The 20,614-nt window shown below is 41.0% G+C and overlaps 1 protein-coding gene across 1 annotated transcript in view; it reads left to right on the top strand.

The window, feature by feature from the left end:
- Positions 1–20,467, top strand: part of LOC103358773 (neurexin-2-like) — a gene marked incomplete at its 3' end in the record, with an annotated part of 252,213 nt that extends 231,746 nt beyond the window's left edge. Inside the window, exons 6-9 of the mRNA XM_008283877.1 lie at positions 112–135; positions 8,483–8,644; positions 18,450–18,888; positions 20,084–20,467. Coding sequence (XP_008282099.1) covers positions 112–135; positions 8,483–8,644; positions 18,450–18,888; positions 20,084–20,467 — 1,009 coding nt within the window. The remainder of the gene's footprint in view (positions 1–111; positions 136–8,482; positions 8,645–18,449; positions 18,889–20,083) is intronic.
- Positions 20,468–20,614: the final 147 nt, after the last annotated feature.

The raw sequence follows: 20,614 nt of genomic DNA, 5'->3' as shown, positions 1-20,614 counted from the left end.
TTTTTTTTTTTTTTCTTTCCCACTTTTTTGGGGTTGAGGTGTGTTTTCTTGAGTTTTTAAGGTTTGTCATTATTTTTTTTTTCTTTCTCCTCCCCCTGTTTTCTCCTGAAGCACGCAGGCATTGGACACGCTATGGTAAACAAACTGCATTATATGGTAGATATCATTCTAATTGTCTTACACTTTGGTTTGCCCTGGGTTTTCCGTTACCTCTTTCTATTCTGTTTGCTTTACTGAAAGTACAATCCTCCATCAATTCCAAGGTAGCTGAAAAACTCCACCTTTCTGTTTTTCTTTTAGCCCTCTCTCTGTATATATATGTTACTGCTTTTATTGCCATCCAGTTTCCCTCTCCTAAAAAGACTTACTGTTTTCATCCAAAGAGGTCTGCCTAAAAAGATACAGAAATTCTATAAATTAAGATTAAGACTTTTTTTTTTGCTGTTTATTTTCTTCCTTTTTTTTTTTCTTTTTTCTTTGGTTATTTGTTATTTTTCTCGTACCTCAAACACTATCCGTATGAAGAAATAAAGAATCATAATGCAAGATATTTTCTCAATTCAGTATTACAAAAGTTTTCCGACTTACCGTTACATTTTGTTAATCCCTGTTCCCTCCTGATTTATTTATTTTTTTTAGAAAAACCCTATGAAGTGAGCGTACACAGCAGACTTCTCACGCAGATAAATACCCTACTATGGCCATTCCAGTGAAAGGAAGTTAAAAAAAGAGGCTTTTTGTGTATTGATTTCCCCAACTTTCTAACAGCACGGGAGAAATGGCACTGAAGAGACCTCCTTGTTGTGTTGCTTCAGTTGGACCTGCTCGGCCTTTTATGGAGCGACCTGTTATCTAGGCTTGCCATCCTGTGGTTTATGGAGTCATGAAGAGTATTTACAACTCTTGATTTAGTGGTCAAAGCCCTTGCTGTAAAGTAGGCCTCAAATGAGGGCTTGATCCCATTAGTGGCCCTAGGCTGATTTATGATCAAGATGGGGCTGTTCCCAGACCAGCACCTGAGCACACTCCCTCTCGCACACACACATGTGCACGCTTAATAATGTGGCAATCGTAGCCTGAACACAGGTGCAGAGACAACGAGAGTAAAAATAAATCAGAGTAAAGATGAAAGTTGAAAATATATTGGTAATTGCACCTGTGTTGACCTGCAAACTAGAGGTTAGTTTGCCAAAATACCTTGTTGGCATTGAACACTGAACGGTCAACACTTTATTCAAACCTCTTGTACGCTCCATGCATAATAGTGCTGTCCATGTACACTTGCAAACCACTGTTAGTGGGAAGTTGAGGCCAGTCGTACTTGCTTTCACTGGACTTTTCCAATCAATAAATGAATCTGTCTGCCCATTGATGCAGACCATAAAGGGAACTGCCTGAGAAAATCTGAACTGTGTGCGATCGACCCCTCATTAACACTAACACTAACTTATATTTCTTCTACTTTACTGGCCTCACCCTTGCATGAAGAGACTTGAACCTTCCTTCCCTTTCCGATCTTTTCTTTTCTTGTTGTTGTTTTTTTGATATAGAGATTGCATTGAGTATATATGTATATGTATATATCCTGGCTAACATATATACATACATATATCAGTTGTCCTAATATAATCAATACGGCCATAAGACACGTTAGCCACACCCTCTTGATTTTTTGTTTATTTACTTTCTTTTTGTTATTCTTTTTGTTTCTTTCTTTTTACTTGTATAAGTTTAACTTCAAAATTAACTTACTAAAATGAATAATGACCTCACACCTTATCTTCCCGAAACAAAAAAAAATATGGGAAAAAGCGAAGAGGGGAGACAGACTTTCATTTTCTGGTGAATAGAGGATTGATGCCCCAAGGAACAAATCTGGCCAATCCATCATAACAGGAATTGGGAACGAAGAGTGTTATGTGCAGAAAGACGTTGTATCTGGAAGTGACTCACTCAGTCTTGGCTCAAATTTGACGAAAGCGATGAAGCAATTTTGAACTCGCATCAGAAATACTGTGGTGAAATTCAAGTAGAGGCACAAAGAGAGTTGCAATCATGGCTGAATATGGATTTTTGTGTGTGTGTGTCCAATAGTGTCGAGGACACTGACAGTGATGATATGACCCGACCTACTACTGGAATACTAATTGCTCTATTCACCAAAACAGGGACGTCTGCTCTCCCCTCTCAGTTTTCCCTATTCTTTAAAAAAACCCTCTCATTTCCGTTGATTTCATCTGTGGTCGTTAACACTGTTACCATCTCGTCCCACTTCCACCTCCAAACTGACAGTATCCAGTGGTTGTATTCCTGCACCCTGTTTGCATGGTTCTCCTGGCTAGAATGTCTTAACATCAGCATTCTCACGAGGTGTTAATGCTGCTCTAGCCCAGCACGTGTCAGTCTGTTGTACACGTATCTAGATGGGTTTTTATGTTGCCTTCCTTTCCAATACCAAAAACCCTAACACTGAAAGCTCTCTTCCTTTTCCCATTTGTCTGGTGTTGTGGTGCCCTGCAATTACATTTGCTCCCTCACTACTTCCCCATTTTGCTGCATCTTGCCAGATGGTTGATTTTTTTTTTTTTAATTTTTAATTTTTTAATAGTCTGTTTGTGTTGTGTCTAATGGAATTCTTACCCCACCCCCATCCTTTGTGTCACCCTTTCATTTAAGTGCATGGCTTGTGTCACCCTGTTAGCTTGGATGGATTCATTTTGTTTCTTCTTAACCAAAACAAACCCTTGTCACATGAAATAACACATTCAGTCCAAATCTGGATCTGGTTTGAGCAATCAAATTGCAGAGGACTTTTAAAGAATCCTCACATACTCTTGTCACATTGACTAAATTTACTAAAACGGTGTTACTAATCTACTGTTTGAATCAAACCTTTGTTGTAACTGTACTAACAACCATTTTTGTGTCTGACTTTCCCTTACTTACAAAAATACTAACCGATTTCGTTCACCCTCCAACCCTTTTAAATCTTTTCGGCACACAACTAAAGAACCCCTTTTCTCTTTTCCTCCCTCATCCTTTTGACACTTGTTGCCCAAACGACGCTCATCCTAAGCTTCCCAACCCTCCCTAATGTCTTTATACTAACCTAGAAATGTAGCTTTGTTCGAAGGATCATAGTTAAATATTCAAACTTAGTGCGTAGGGTTTAAAGACAAGGCCATTTCTTAACATAGCTTGTGACCGGTTAAGACATTGTGACAAGCTGCCAGACACCTATCGAAGTCCAACGCTGGATGGGAACCCGTTCTTTTCTCTTCTCTCTTGAGCACGTTTCCAATTCGCGTGCATGGCTGTGACCTGAACTAATGGGGGAACCTGTGTGGGCCTCTAACTCTGTAATGTATTGTATTAACTCCAAAAGATAACACATTGTTTCTCCCTGCAAGAGCTCGCTGACAGTAATCAGATGTAGTGCCAACAAGGGTAAGTGATACATTTCCAAGGTAAGCTTGTGGCCTCCCCTGCATGGATTATAATGTTAGAGAGTGAAGCTACTGAAAGGTGTCCATACTTTGTCACATTGTTTTCCATAAATCAGATTTTGCTGACAAATGTACTACATGAAGAGTGGAATGTCGCAATAATGACTGTTGGGAACTGCGCGGTGGTACAACATGGTCTGTACTCCTGAAGAAAAATGTATAAATGATGAGAGCGAGTGACTCACACAGTGGTATTCTCCATACAGGCCTGACAGGATATAGCTTTAAATACTTTAATGTGGGAAATCCCTTAGTTTTCCCTTTAAGTCTTTGGGATTTGGCTAACATAAGCTTCAAGACTGCCGCTCACACTACCTGGATTAATTCCGATGCACCTTTTTTATGAAAGTTGTGGCTCCTGTAGTTGTGTTACCCTCTGTGAGCTTGCTCATTTCTTTTTTTAATTTCACCCTAGTCAGCACTTAAGTTGCTACCAGACTCCTAAAGATCAATAGGCAGTAGATGAGCTGTGAGCGCTCTAGTATGTAGGGGATTCGTGTGCCAGTGTCTCTGCTGTGACGCAGATACATCTCTGAGCACACACAGTGTTCATTTTGAGCTCACTAAACTTAAAACATGGCTTTAGCGTGTACAAAATCTGGTTAGTCTAATCATTTCAAGTGGGATAGGGCTTACCAAACTGCCTTCAAATAGGTTTTCTATGTCTACGTGCTTTCAGTGTAATCACCAGCAGAGTTTGAATCATATTGACCCTGTTTTATATCATGAGAGCCAGATCCACTTTATGGAGCCCCCAGCAGCCTGCAGTCATGGAGGAAGATATGGTCAATGAGCTAGTGACACGCTCAGCTGAGCACACCGCAGGACTCCACAGAGAACAGTTCTAGTTCGCCGTACACTACATGTGCAGCCCCATTACAAAAGCTTTGTTAGTCTGTCAGTAGCCGGTTTATAAGCAGCAAGCACACAAGAGGTAGTGGCTGAATAGAGAGGTTAATATCATAAAAGGAACCATTCTGCCAAAGAGGACCATCTTGGAAGCCGGTTCAGCTACATGTGAATGGGTGGAATAGAATGTGTGTCATGATTTGAACTGTAGAGCTGTATCAAGCGCTTCACAGTATATTCAGCGGTAAACATCTCCAGTGTGGTTTTTATGATATCTGGGGCGCTCAGTTCAGCAAGGTCTATTTAGCTTCTGTGTGTGCTCGGCTTTAGAAGTATTTGAAGAGCAGCTGGGGAGAAAAAGAAAATCAAGAATCTACTAAAGGCAGCAGCAGGGCTTTCTTCTTTGTGTTTTCCTGTTTTAATAGTCCTGTTTCTGTGATGCTGTGGTAGCTGCATGTTGGAGGCACGTATAAAAGGAGGAGCAAGGCTGGTAGATGGATGTTCAGACTGGAAAAAGAGCACAGGAGAACCTCAGAAAGAAGTGTTAATTAGCCAGTTATACTTTTTATATTTAACAGTCGTTCTTTTGCGATTGTCACACATGGCATCAGGTAATTGTGCCGCTGCCTGGCACAGAAGTGTTGATCTCTTACCCTGGCTGTTCTGGATTCCCGCTCTCAGCACTGCTTTTGTTCCACCTTTTCAGTTACTTTGAATGCACTCACAATCAAGGAAGCATAGAGGCAGGAGTTCACATAATGACCTGAACCTCATTTTCAAAACCATTAATTTTGTCTGTGAGCTATTATCACTGTTAAATATAGATGACTAACAGTGGAAACTAATGCTAGAGGTTTACCTCTTTCGATAGTAGACATTTTTTATGTGAAACTGTGCTTTTGAGTGACTTTGTGGTTTCAGTGACCTGTCATTTGCTGCTTCTGTGCTGAAATCAGCTTTGGCAGAGCGAATTAGGAGGATGGATATTATGACAGACGTCAAGCAACGTGTGCGCAATTATAGCATTTTTAAGCCTACATTCCCTCAGTCTGAATAATAGAATTAAAAACAAAGATCTCAGAGAGACACAAAACAGCCAGAAACTCTGTGGGAAAATCTCAATGTTTCATTCACTTGGCATTCATTTAAAGAACAATCTGTCTGCATTTTACAGCAAATGATTTGAGACGAGAATACACGCAGGGTATTTCAACTAGCAACCTGTGATATCATCACCCTTTCCCTCCTACGGCCAGTGATGCAAGTGCCTGTAATATTGTCAATGGAAGAAGTGTGCAGTCTGGTTAAAACAAACACTAGCAAACTCTTGTGAATAATTACAATGTTACCTCAGAGGAAACATTTGGATATTTGTTTTGCTTTTGTTCGTTTTCTGCACGGTTCAATGGCTCATTCTGGGATTTTGACGCATTGTCTCTGAGGGGTTTTCGTTGGTGTTTAGGTTTGACCTGTGGTCACGTAGTTAATCACTAAACAGAATATGATTGCTCCAGGTAATGTTTTAACAAACTGCATGTATTAAAAGCTTTGATGAACCTTTTACATAGTAGAATCTGGGATGCTAGAGAGCGTAAGAGAACGAAAGAACAGATACATTACTAATCTCTAATTTTCCCTCTCAGCTGAAAACTTCATAGGTGTCTGGCAGCTAGCCAATGTTAGTCCCTGATGGCCCCAGTGGGCACATTCAGCCTCGTACATGTGCCATCAACAGTCCACTGTAAAATATTCTTCCAACTTTCCCAAGAGCCAATGATCTTTGTGTTCTTCAGTAATTTAGTCAACACTTTAATTTCAGAAGCTTTACAGGTTATATCTCTACCCGTTGATGTCTCCCATCTCCTTTTTTTGAAAGGAGGTAATGCCATAGGTAGATGGCTCACCCAGAGTCAGAAAAACATGCTTGAAATCACATACATTGTGATGATCCCCCTCCCCCCTGTTTCTCCTCCTTAGCTTATAAGGTCTCTCTCATCACTATGGAACAAACAACCTGCTGAAAAGCCCATCCGAGATCTCCAAAGATGACCCCAACATACCGCCTCTGTGAACTGCAGATCCTTCATGCCAGATACATCTGGCCAATATGATCCATGTTTCTCACCAAGTAGCAACAGCAGACATAAAAATGAGTTGCCCTTTTAAGAAGGGAAGTACGGGGAAAAAAAAGAAAGAAAAAATAGATGAAGAAAATAGAAGATGATAATTCAGCTGGGGTGACTGATCTGTGGAGTGCAGTTGCTAAGGTTTCCCATAAGTCCTCTGTTTTAGAAAGCGTGTCGTCGTGGTTGTGGACTTCTATTTCATATTAAATTAAAGTTTCGTCATAATTGATAGTAAATGTTATTATGCGATAGCTGTTTTTTTTGCAGATTGAAGTCAGTGCTTTTGTGTATTGTGTAAAGACAAGGTGAAACACTGTCTGTGCTCATAGGCTGCTATCAGTCAACAAACTGTGCTTGTCAAAATTATGCTAAAGCACAGTATCTCTAGATCCCATGTGACAAAAAAGAAGTACTGCCATATGCAAATTCTCACCGTACAGTAAATGACCAAAATGCAAAGTTGGACCTTGACGGAATTATGAGATTCAGTGCTAGCACCACTTTTTAGTATGCAGAGGTAATGAAAAGCAGCTTGTCGCGTACGCAGCTCCCAGCAGTTTGGTATTTGTACATTTATGCAGAATAACAGATGTTGAATTAGAGACTGGAGTGCTTCACTTTTGCCCAGGCCAGCTCTTTTAGGATAATTAGACAATAAATTGGTCACTAACTGCAAAAGTCTCCACAGAATCAAACAGCAGGATTTGGCAGGATGTTGTATAGCAGCAAATCTGTGGTGCTGATACTAAATACAGCCATGATCTAATACAATTAGCCAAATTATACTTAACAGCATTTCCATCAAGTGCTGCAGTTTGCTGCATTGTAATGAGTTTAATGCAAAAAGACAAGTGACAATTTCTGGAAATTCTGCACTTGGAGGAGAGATGCATTCTAATTTCAGCTGAGTATAACTCATGTCTCATTTTCATTCACTCTTCGGGTGTTCTTTGACCTGACATTGACCAGTGTGGTGCAACATTTTAAACAGTTGCTTGACCTCATCTTTGAAGGTCTAGTGTTACATTACTACAGGAGAAATCTCCACACATGCTGTTATAGCTTCGGATCAAACGCTTTTTTTAAAATAAAATAAATACAAACAAAAAAATTATATATATATATGAGGTTAGTCATTTTTCTAGTGGTACCAAAGTAGAGCCTCAATACTACAAACATCAAAATATCATTTGAGTTGAAAAAGACTGAGGAAAAAATCCTGGGAGAGCCTCAAGAAAGTACCAAAAAATGCTTTTTTTGGGATATTAAGTCTTGTTTCTACACTTCAATCCAAACTATCTAATACCATCAGCTTCTGGCTGTGTGTTTGATTCTTGATTCCACCCGGTGCTTTTTGTTCTATCAGCAATCAAACATTCAGCACAGAATGTGTAACCTCACACAAAATATATGACTTGAGGCAATTAAATATTGAAAGGGGAATCATTTCTACTGATAGTTCCTTGAATAAAGACGGGTTTAACAAAGGAATGTTACAGGAACATTCTGTCAATCACAGGGAAACCCCTGTCGACATTTTAAAGGCAACGTTACCTGTACAGATCCCGTTTTTTTTCTCTGTTTCATCTAACATTTGAGTCGATGCAAGTGGTTTAGACAGTGTTTAGTGCGTATAAATGGAATATCTAAACAGTTAAAGCCCACCTTTGCTTGTAGTCAGCTAAAGCCGGATTGTTCTTCTACCACTAGCAGTGATTACACAGTCAGCACAGCATTGTTACATTTGTTTTCCCTCAGCAACTGCACTCTAGAGTGAAAGCCCTCAGTCTGACTGTTACCAAAAGCAACCAACCAAACGATACAATTTAGGGGACGGCCCCGCTTACGACGTGGTGTTTAATCCAATTTCTTCCTTGTTTTTCCTTCCATTTCTTCTAATCTCTCTCTTTTCTTATCATTCTCTATTCCTGTCTGTTCCTGCTCTATTCTCTATCTCTCTGTCCTTTTCTGTCTGTCTCTATTGGGCCATGCCTATGCCAGGTGACCATCTCAGTTGATGGTATTTTGACAACAACTGGTTACACCCAGGAGGATTACACCATGTTGGGCTCTGATGACTTCTTCTACATTGGAGGGAGCCCCAACACAGCAGACCTGCCCGGATCACCAGTCAGCAACAACTTTATGGGCTGCCTTAAAGATGTAAGTGGCTCTGACTCATTGTGTAGTTTACTTTTTATAGCTTATCACACATAAAACCATTGCAGACTTTGCACTGTATGTCACCGCTTGAGCTTGGAAACCATCCCGAAACACCATCTCGCAACGCGTGATTCCTTTACAATTTCACACTTATCTTTGTTGCCCGATGTCAAGGTGTGTGCATTTTCCACCCCGATTATAGAAGTTTTGGGGGAGATGTTTAACACTCTGAACAAACCACAAGGAAAAACAATTACATTAACATCAAACAGCTATAGTGAACACATGCCTGACTGCAGTATGGCGTCATCCTCACACATACTCACATAAACACATTTGTGGTGACTGATGCTGTCTCATGAGAATCATCAGTCTGGGCAGATATGTGAGAGTAGGAGGTGTCAGACATACAACATTCTGAATCTCTTTCAAGTGTTTATTTCCTCCATGCTTCCTCCCTCTCCTCCTAACCACACTGCAGATCAAACACATCCACAGGAATTGCACAGAGCACAATGGGCTGGTAGAAAACAGACAGATTTAGAGTTATAGCCATGCCAGCATGCACAATAACACACAGCTACACAAAGTTAGGAACGGATATGTACAGGACAGGTGCCTGATAAAACTTTATTTCAACTCAACTTTGACAAAACTGACTTTTATTTTCACCAGGGTTTTAATTCATGGCTGAACAGGCTGTCAAGAGGACCAATCACAGCTTAAAGTATTATGCCCTTGTAAACGTAATGACTTGTATAGAGGCAACGCAACATGGTGCCATCGCATTTCCTCATAAAACCACGCTGATTGAATAAGTAATTACTTTTGCCATCACTTTTAATGGATCGCACAGTAATCACCCTATCTCTAACTTAATTATGCCTGTAGAATTACATTTTCATTATTTGGGTTGCTATCGGAAGGATCCCTAGTGGGCCTTAAACTTCCCAAGGCGTTTAACTATCCTCTCTCTCATCAAGACAAGCCTGGATTTACAGTCAATGTACAGACAGAGCTCAGGGAAGAGGAGGGGGTGTGAATGATGAGAAAACAGACACTGGTGAGAGTTAACGGCGACACAAGGAGGTGGAAGTGAAGAAGCAAAGTGAAGAAAAGTTCTACGAATGGAAGTTAAAGCAGATGGTGTGAGAGCTGATAACTGAATGCTGTTAGACAGACTGAGTGATCTCCCAGTAAGTACCTGAGTGAGAGGAGATGCTGTGAAGAAGAAATGAGGACAAAATTGTCTAAAGATGTTGCAAGATGAATACATGTAGCGCTACAAATGGGAATTACAAAGGTGTGATCGTCACCTTCGAATCTTAACGTGCAAACTGCACACGTGTTCTTTCCATTGGCAACGTAAGAAAAGGAAATTGAATAAAAACAGTTGGCAGATGTGAAATATGGTAGAGAGGGAGATCGTAGGTTTCAGAAAAAATCCAAGAGCAAAGTGGTCTTACTGTAAACATCAGAGCGTGGCATTCATGTGTCTGCATTCCTCTACCAAGGGCAGTAGTTTTCCTTTAACACTTTGGTTTTGTGTTGTGGAATGTTGATGTGAATGTTTGCTCTGCCCTACAGTGCAACTGATGAGAACTTGCACCACGAGGGTCAACAAAAGTATATGAAGCAACTACATAGTTCACTCAATTTGCAGCCCTTATAATTATTTATTTTTTGTTGACCCATAGAACCCAACCGATGCACTCTGCATCCAATTTCACATCAGTTATTCTTGGTTGAATTACTCTCGAAGCAATAATTGCAGCTAGATGTAGTGCATACTACATCAAACCCCATGACTTGAACTTTTCCGCAATGTGAGTTTTTTGTCCCTGTGACAATATAAAAATAATCTTAAAGTCACATCAAATTTAATCTGAGTTACAGCCACCATGCAGCTCTGTGTCCATCTCCACACGCATTACTCTTGTGTAAATTACCCATGAGCTTGCCATTGTATGAATGTGTTGACATCTTGATATGTAAATATCATATCACAAGAAAGAATGTAACCAGACCATTGTAAATATGCACATGTGTGCATACCAAAGCAGGCAGATCATACTTCTGCAAGTAATCCTTAATAACTTCTGAAGTCCCTATTATTTCATAACCTACTGCATGTCAAAGTAAACAGCAGAACTTACCCTTTTCGGTGATACTAGCTGTTTCTCTGTGCGGCAAAGAGTAATCTGGTTTTGAAATTCCAGCATTTTTGCATTGTCTGCAACATAGGAGTGACATTCCGTCTCACTTTGTTTGAAAAATGAACACAGAATGATGGATTTGCTTTATGTGGGATTTCTGGATAGCCATAGACTCAGAGAAGACTCACGCTTGTTGATGAGGAAAAAAAAAACAAACAAAAAAAACAAGATCTAGCATGTATGGCCAAAGCTTTTAATAACTAAGATAAAAAGCTTGAAGGTAAAGGTAGTAAAATTACTCTGAAAACAGCCTAGGGCTCACAGGGTTCAAGTAGCAAATCCAAGACTTACCACCAGATCCTGTAGTTTGTTAGTTTGTAAATCTGTGTTTACACATCAAGAAGATGCATGACCCAGACTTGAACTTACTAGAAGCTTCCGCTTAGAGTGTTTTCCTAGTGTTTGAGTCTTATGGTCTCAAATTTTCAGCTGCGGTCAAGCTCTAATGACTCCATCAGCTGAACTGAGCCAGAAAGGTAACCACGCAGAAAGGCATTGAGAAAACCTGCAATGAGAGCAACTCAGAGCACCAGGTAGAGTAGTTGTAGCTGAATGTAAAGAGGAAAGTGTGTGGTTGGGGGGTAGACAGCGGTGTGTTTCATCCTGCGCTAGTTCTGTGGGACAGCTTGGATTATCAGTGGTGTTATGGTCCGGGGCAAGGCTTTCATGCCGCCACCGTGGTCAAATGCCTTTGATACGCTTGGCCAGCACCCTCCAGGCGGCAGAAATCCAAAGGAAGAGCACAGCAGAAGAAGAGTAAAAAGGCACCAAAAGAGACACTGAAACCCTATGAAGGTTTTATTTGCTGCATGTGTGTGCGCGCACTCCTCCATGTGAGTTCAAAGTCACCCACATGCTATGATCATACACTGTGTGATGTGTATGTGTTTTCTAGGCTCCCACTCAGAGAGGTGGGGTGTGAAATCAGGTCTCCCTGCTCCTCAGCCTCCCAGTCTTGTTTCCACAGATTCCTCCCTTCGTCTGTTTGTCACCATCTGTCTCTGCAGTGCAGCCTCCTCCTCTCTAGTTCTCTCCCAGTGACCTTGCTATCGCCCATTTCACACCACTTTCTCTACCCCAATCTCCCTCCTTGTGCTCGTCTCTCACTCCTCCTGTCTCTCTCATCACTTCTCTCCATCTCCCTCTCTCTCTCTCTCTCCCTGCCTCTCATCTTCCCCTTCTCAGGGGCAGTTTTGTGTAATTAAGTCCATGGTAGTGCTGTTGGTACACCAGCTCTGCCATCCTGACGGCCAAATTAAAAATTGATTTCTTCGATGGATTCTATGCACTGGATGAATGCTCTTGCCCTCCTCCTTGCCCTTACTCTCTCCCACTCTCTTTCCCTTCCTGCCCTCCCAACTTCATATTGATGCTCTCTCTGCGTCCCCAGCTTCCTCCAAGTGTCACCTTTGTTCCACTGTAAAATCTACTGGAGTCACCCATCACCCCAACTCACGCCCTGCCTACCATAAGTCAACATTCACTTAGACTTTATAGCTGAAAGTGTGCTGCTGCAAAGCTCGCCCTTAGCCTTTTTCGTCTTTGTTTCTTCATCACTAAGGTAAGCGCAGTCAGTGTAAGGTAGTGCAGACATTACATCACAAACAGTCAGTAAATGCCACTAAAGTTGATAAATGCACAAGATGTTTGTTAAATTACCTTCCAGAATGGATTGGTGGATTGTCTGTCAACCAGTTGCAACACTTGTGCAAAAGCAGACTCAAACTGTGTGGTGTATAGGCTCATTAAACATTCACAACCGCAAGCATATGAGGAGAAAAAAAAAAAAAAAAGTAATTATTTTTGTGCTCGAGACCTGCTGGGTTTTGGATTTACAGAGCTTCTCAATGACAAAACAAATCAATGGAGTCACCCCTGTGGGAGGCTTTGGCCCTGCGTTAGGTATGCCATTAGAACCGTAAGAAAGAACAAGTCAGAGTCCATGTCAGAGCCGCACACATTCTGATTTCAGAAAGATCAGTGGAGTTAAGTCAGCACAAAAACACCCTGTGGCACTGCTACGCAAGTCAATGAATTCTGAAGTCAGATGTGATCACATCAAAAGAAGGGACAGAAAGTGTTTCTAGGCCTGATAAACTCTATTCAGAACTTCTGAGGCTTTTTAAACCTTCAACATGTGGTTATTTTATTATTGGACAGAGCCAGTGAACTACTCTGACTTGGCTTGTGGGACTTTACCCCCTAATGTTTAAGAGGACAGAGTAGATATTACAAAATGTCTGTAAAACCAGAGTTTCAAGAAAGGCGTATGGCATAGATGCTAAGTCAGCACAAGTATTTATGCAGAACCTGGCCCTGACTGAGTGCACATTGTCTAGGGCCTTTGTTTTACAAAGGCGCCCATTATTTGATATCTCTGAGTGGGCCGTATATCCTTTACACACTTTCATGCTCCCATGCATCTCTATGTTCCTCCTTTACCTTCCCATTTGTCATTCACCACCTTCCTCACTGTTTAACTCTTTCTCCTGTAATCTCCAGCCTTTCTTCTTTTCCATTTTATATTTTTGTGTTGCCCCTAGCTACAGTTCCTTTATACAGTCGTGTTCTTTTGCTAGGGACACACTGGTAGACTTAGGTGAGTGTGATAACTATTCATACGTTTGTGCAAAATTTTCATATCTGAAACAAACGAGAAAAGCTTGCAATTGGTCGACTGGCTACAAAAAGCAGTCTGAGAAGATGCTGTCACGTAGCCCCATTTTGATACACCAAATCAAACTCATGGGTTGGTCCATCGATCAATGAATCCTAAATTAAGCAGGGAAAAAAAAAAAAAAAGAAAACACAGTCCATTTATAATGTTTTGTTTGTCAAAGTGTAAAACAAGATGTTCTCCCAGGTTTGTGGCTGTTTGTATACTTAAGGTTGAGATTCAAATTGAAATAGTGCAATGCAACACCTGAAACCTAACCTTACTTAACAGCAGCTTTTTAAAAATCTGAACTATTCAAAATATTGCAACTTATCTGCAGTTCATTCAATTTATTGTACTTGACAGTTATTGAGTCTGCTGATTCCTGCTCCCTCCTCCAAGTGGATAGAGCCGTTTGTTAGACTGTGGAGTATTTAACAATGCATATTTTTGCAAGCAAATATTATATACCTCATAGGCTAGAAAGTGAAAATGATGAATAGCCTCGAAGGAAATAATCTAATTTGTGTGTATATTTTACTTATTTACAGTCAAAGCTGACACAATAAATGCAATAAGTGGTCGTTAAACCTTGGAAATGGTCAAACCTGCAGCGGGACTCCAGCATGAAAACTGCAAAGTTAGCAAAAAAAAAACCAAAACAAAAAGCTGTTAATTTGTCTAGTTCACAGTACAGAGCATGGAAGCATGACAAAGCACTTGCTCCCTGCTCACTCCTCTCTGATGTTTCTGCTTTTTCAACACTGTCCTCATCATCACCTGCAGACTTGCTTAAATGCGCAAAGTTATTTACTTTGTTTGGCACCTTCCCTGCACCATCGACTGGAGGTTTTCTTTATTTATTCATGTTTTGACGAGTGCAGGATACATACAATCAGTACTAGACACTAATTACCTGAATGCTGGATACTTGCAACTGTGATGGCAACTGCTATCTGCTATTACATGTTTCCCCAACTGTGTTGCTGCAGCTAAGATGACTTGCTGAATATCTGCATATAGACACATAGCTTATTAATGCCAAAGTTTGGAAGAAGAAAAAAAAAAAATCCAACCGTACCAAAACTATCAACTAGGAAAATTCCAATGGTCAGGATTGGAACAAAATTAAAATAAAGCTCCTAAATTTACACCAGATGGGTGCAAAGACTAAGATTTCACGGATAGTGGCCCAGGAATACGAAACATGTTCGTCATGTATCGACTTTTCAATAACGCTTTGCTCTTAATCACAAAATATCAATAACCAGCCACAGCCAATGCTACACCGATGTAATTATGTCTTCCTGCCTTCATTGTTGTTCTGTTGGGTGACACACTGGATTGCACACAATCCCGCTGAAACTCTGAAAATGTTAACGTCAATGACATATTCAAAGCTTGGATGATAGTCTGTCATTCATTGGAACATAATTACACCTAAGAAATATCAGACTTTTAAAAGCTGTCTGTGGCACTAGTTGCGACTGCTGGTCTTCATCAGTGTCTTGTATTACAGACAGATACCAAGATTCAGAGTTAGGCCCCGTTTTCACTTCGCAAAAATGGTGATATTTCAATGTGTTTGGGCCTTTGGGCCTTTGGCCTTTGGCTTGGAAGTTACAAGTCACTGAAAACGATCATATCTGATACTCCAGCCACAGTGGAGATTTGGAAAAGCTCTGCCTTTATGTTTGCATGTAGATAGAAGGAGACGGAGTTTGACGTCACAGTATGCAACAAAAGCGCCATCAGCGTCATACATGTGTGACCCATGTTTACAGTTTGGCTACTGTGGTAGAAAGTCAATATGTTAAAATATTTTACTTGTTTTGTACTCTAACACCACATTTAGGAGTAGCTCCACTTCTCTGTCGGTCCAAACAAACGACCCTCGGTACATGACAAACATGTTTTACAGGAAGTAATGAGTGGCATTCATTGTTGTGTTTTTTTTCCAGGATTCTGATTGGCTAGCGTAGCTTATGCTTTTCGTTACACTAAGGCAAGCTCATAGCAGCTCTTAACAACGTGTCTATGCGGGTTTGTGTTAACAAAGATTTTTTTTTAAAACACTCTGGTCTAAACAATGCTATTTTTGAAAAAATGGATCCATTTTTGTAAATATCTGGCTATGTGTAAACGTGGCATAAGTCGAAAGAGAAGGTGGAGGACATTTTTACATTTTCCAAAAGCAGAAGGCTCACCTGCTTTTGACCCTCCCAATCTTGTTATATCTTTTATACTTTTTTTCTTTTTTTTTTCTCCTCTGGTTTTGATGCTGGAAAAAAAGTCAAGAGGTCACATTTGGCTTAATGTTCTACAAAACAAGAATACCACTGCAAATAGAGTAAAAATCTTGCCAATATGAGTGTTTTCACTGACCTTTAATCATGGGGGAAATGACCTAACTACTATTAGTGGGAACCATCCTCTGGGATGCAATAAATTTCATATCAATTTCACCATTGCTTGACAGAATAATTGGTCAGGACCAAATTGTTTATGTACTAATTGGCATCATCTTCTATTAGCCCTGCTGTCTGCATGACAAAATGGATGAAAATAATCATATTTGATTAAAAAAAATATAGAACAAAACATTTTCATTGGATTCGGCCAACAATGGATTGTCTGCATTCTAAATCAGTCATTGGAGCCACATTGCAGATACTAACTGGCCTGAAAGTCTTGTCATGTTTCCAGCTTTATTTCCTACCTCATCCTTCTCCAACGTGCTGTGTGATCCTTTGCAAAAAAGCATACCACCAAGCTGCTCTTTTTGTGGAGACAAAGCAGACGGAGCTGAATGAATAAAAAAAAATAAAATACCTGAAAATACATAAAATAAAAATAAATCGTTTCCTTCCTCCCACTGTCTTTTCTCTCTTGCACCTAGCAGCCTCTTTTTCTAGCACCTTAAGCCAGGCGAGTTCACGCCTTATTAGCTGCCAGTTTTAGCGTTATCATCGCTAATTACCAGGACTAATCTCCGCTAATGACGACATTATGAGGTGTACAGTACATGTGGCAGCGTGGCCAATGCAGAAGATAACCAAAGGGAGCTTAAGTTCAAGAATAACCCTGCATATCTGTGTTCTCGTTGAGGATTCTGTGCCTGTGCGTAGGTGTAGTGTTTGACAGCGAGGAAGAGCGAGAGGACAAAATAGAGAGAGTGTGCCTGCATGTGAGGAAAATAGGTAAGATGGAGGGCGTTTGAAAGAGATACTGTGAAAGACAATGAGGAATGACAGCAGCAGTCTGGACAAATTAGGTAGTCAAAAGCCAATATAGTGAACCACGTTGCACAAGACAAGCCTTTAAGTATGAGCCGACAGGCCAGCACAAACAAAAGCAAAGGGTGACTTAATACACAGACAGCATCTCGGCGATAATTATTCCTCTTTCCGCTTTGGGAAGCAGTAGTTTGCAGGCAGGATTTAAGGATTGCAGGATTTAACTGACCTGATTTTACCTTTGAAACAGAACCCTGACAGAGAAGGTTTTCATTTTTCTCAAATGCATTCTCTCTGCAATTTGAATTCCCTAATTTACCAAAGAGAGTGGAAACCAATGCTATAATAAGCAAGGAATAAATATCTAACAGCATTATATGATCTGAAATGTGTGTACAGTAACATAACATGGCTGAAGCGAGGAATACAACTGCTTCCTTTTATCAAAGCAAGCGTTACATTCTTAGCCCAATGAGCAGGTAAATTTTCTATGTTTTTACTCTGTGACAATTCAACTGAGCATTTCAGCCGCCTGGATCAAACCAGAGACTTTACAATAACAGAACCATCTCCTTAACACTGCAGCCTAGACAGCGGTAGAAAACAAGGATAGAAATGTAGAGAAGGGTTTTTTTTTTGTTTGTTTGTTTGTTTGATTTTTCTCCATTAACTGTCAGCGACTATGTGTAGGTGTGCGAGAGCGCCGCATGAAGACAAAAACGCAGAAAGACCTCAGCTGGTTCTATTACCTTGAGGATGGCCTCTCAAAAGCTGTGTACAGAGTGTTCAACAAATAAAAGGAAAACTAAAAACTATGAAAGACAAGAATAATTTACTTTGCCTTTAGCTCTTAATCCATTATGAATGCACACAGTCAGGCACAGACGCACATTTTGAGCTCAAACAATAGAACTGTATTTCATCAAAGGCTGGTGGAGACATTTGCATTAAGGCTGTAGGCAAATTTCACGTCTTTCTGTTTCTGGATTTTCCCTGGAGCCTTTTAATGTTTTCAATTTATTGTGCATTATTCTTTATTTACATTTCTGTAATACATTTTTTTGACAACAGCAAATAGGTTTTATGCTTTATGGATTTGACCAAGAGTTTTATACAGTTGTGATCAGACCATGATGCACTGAGTATGTTGTGCACACTCGCAGACATCAGTGAAATCAATAAATGCATGCCCTGGGCAACTCACCGGTCCCAAGTGATCGTTCTTGGCGTTTATGTTTTTTTTTTTTTAACACTGTATAAGAGTTCCTCACCCAATCATTTAACATCAGTAATCTGAGCAGTCATCTGACCTTAGCTTCTTCATAGGGGATCAGTGGTAGGAGATGTAAAAGCAGCTTCTGTACTGCTGAAGCTGGTTTCATACTGCTGTTGAAGAAAGTCATGCTTTATTTATGCTTTGATTCATCATTACCCTAATGTTGCCAAGACTTCCCAATAGCCACTATACCTTATACTTGAAACTAATTTGAGCTATTAGTATGCTTTTGCAGGCTACCGGTGTTGTGAGTGTTCTGATATGATGCAGCTGAATTTCGTTTTTAGGCCAGAGGAAAGTCCTTTTTAAAATAAGAAACCAGCACTAACTGCCATATTTAAATGGACAGTTGCACATTGCTAGCCTAATTTTGGATGCAATTCTAACCTTTTAACTGCTCGCTGTTCTCTCTGCTCTATAGGTGGTGTACAAGAACAATGATTTTAAGCTGGAGCTGTCGCGGCTGGCCATCGAGCGTGACCCCAAAATCACCCTGAATGGCGATCTGGTGTTCCGATGCGAGGACGTGGCAGCCCTGGACCCTGTGACCTTCGAGACCCCTGAGTCCTACATCTCCCTGCCCAAGTGGAACACCAAGAAGACAGGGTCTATCTCCTTTGACTTCCGCACTACAGAGCCCAGCGGCCTTCTGCTGTTCAGCCACGGCCGCCCTCAGGGTCCTAAAGAGCAGAAGCCCGGCAGGGAGCTGAAGACTGATTACTTTGCCATGGAGCTTCTGGATGGGTATTTGTACCTGCTGATCGATATGGGCTCCGGGAAAACAAAGCTCAAAGCCAGCAACAAGAAGGTCAATGATGGGGAATGGTGCCATGTGGATTTCCAGAGAGAAGGGAGGAAAGGTGAGGGGGAAACTGATCTACAATTTGACTCAATCTTTTTATTACAGTGTTTATTCACATGAATCATTCAAATTTCATACACATTTGCTCCTGTTAACATTTACAATTATAGCTTTGCAGTTGCTTGCAAAGACCAGTTACCTGTCGCTAGAACCACAATATTTTAAAAACTACAATTGTGCAGGTGCTTATTCTCAATCTTTTTATATTTTAATTGCGTTCCGTAGCATCTTTAGGCAGCACATTTAAACTGTTCACTGGATTGGGAAGACACAGTGTCACGGATTTATCAGTCACACAAAATGAGACTGAATTGACTTTGACAAATTTCTGAACCGTCTTTCTCGCCATGCTAATTAAAGCATGTTTTAAGTGGAGAAATAGTTACACATACTAATTATGATTCAACCAGAGGTGGCTGTTAATGTAAATGTATTTTTCATAGCCGTGTGACGTCTTCAAATGCATCTGCCTGCTTGTGGGCACAAACAGGAGCATCTGCATGCCTGAGTGTGTGGTGTCTGATGAATGATCTTAGGTGGGCAAGCACCTTGGACATTTTATCTCCCTCTAATGGTGTCTTATAATGAGGAAGGGTGGGAGTGAGTGTCGGTGTGTGTGTGTGTGTGTGTGTGTGTGTGCATGCATGTGATCTCACTGCCGCTCCTGCTGTAATTGGCTTTTAATAGAAAATTAAGATGGAGTCGTTAATCACAGAAAGAGAGAGGGCCCCTTTGTTTCACCCACTCCCTGCTGCATTCTGCTTCCCTTCTCCTCCATTTAGCCTATTATAGACACATTAGACACACACAAACACATGCGCACAGACACTCAACTGTCACCCACCCCCCTCTCCTTCCTCATATGTCCTTCTGTCTCTGCTCCGTGTCCCTAAATTAGCCACCTACTGGCCCTCCCACTCACCCGTTCATTCTCCCACTTACTCATTCAACCACTTGACCTCCCACCCACTCGCCCACCTAACCAGACCACACACATCTTTAGATGTCTCATTTGTGTTGTCCTTTAGAGCCATTAACGCACAATTTCAATCACTTGCTAAATACAAGAAGCCCCCATATGGATTTGTTTAACTACGTTTCGACCTGTTTATCAGTTTGCCATCATATCAATGATAATTGTTTGTTTTTATTTTTTTTCATAGTTAATATTGTCATTTGTTCTTGTCTTTTAGGATCCATCTCAGTCAACAGCCGCAGCATGCCCTTCAGTTCCCCAGAGGGAAGTGAAATCCTGGACCTGGACAGTGATATGTACCTGGGCGGGCTGCCTGAGTCCAAGTCAGACCTCATCCTGCCGCCAGAAGTTTGGACAGCACTCCTTAACTACGGCTACGTAGGATGCGTCCGCGACCTCTTTATCGACGGCAAGAGCCGCGATGTTCGTCGCCTGGCTGAGATCCAGAGTGCTCTTGGTGTCAGCAGTTTCTGCACTCGTGAGCTCCAGAAGCGGTGCAGCAGCGCCCCCTGTGGCAACGGGGGTCTGTGCAAAGAGGGCTGGAACCGCTACATTTGTGATTGCATTGGCACCGGATACCTTGGTACCAATTGTGAGATAGGTAAGGAGGACGCTTAAGGGCTAGGGCGTCTAGATGGGTGAGATGGTCAAGATTTGAACTCCCTTTTCAACTTTATGTTCTGAACAACTCTGCGTATAACTAGCTTGTCACAGCTGTGTTAAACACTGTTCACAAAAGAAAAAAAAA

The sequence above is a fragment of the Stegastes partitus genome, unplaced genomic scaffold, assembly GCF_000690725.1.
Source record: "Stegastes partitus isolate 25-593 unplaced genomic scaffold, Stegastes_partitus-1.0.2 Scaffold330, whole genome shotgun sequence".
NCBI classification, from domain to species: Eukaryota; Metazoa; Chordata; class Actinopteri; family Pomacentridae; genus Stegastes; species Stegastes partitus.
The sequence above is the reverse complement of the archived record's forward strand: the minus strand, read 5'-3'. Positions and strand labels throughout refer to the sequence as shown.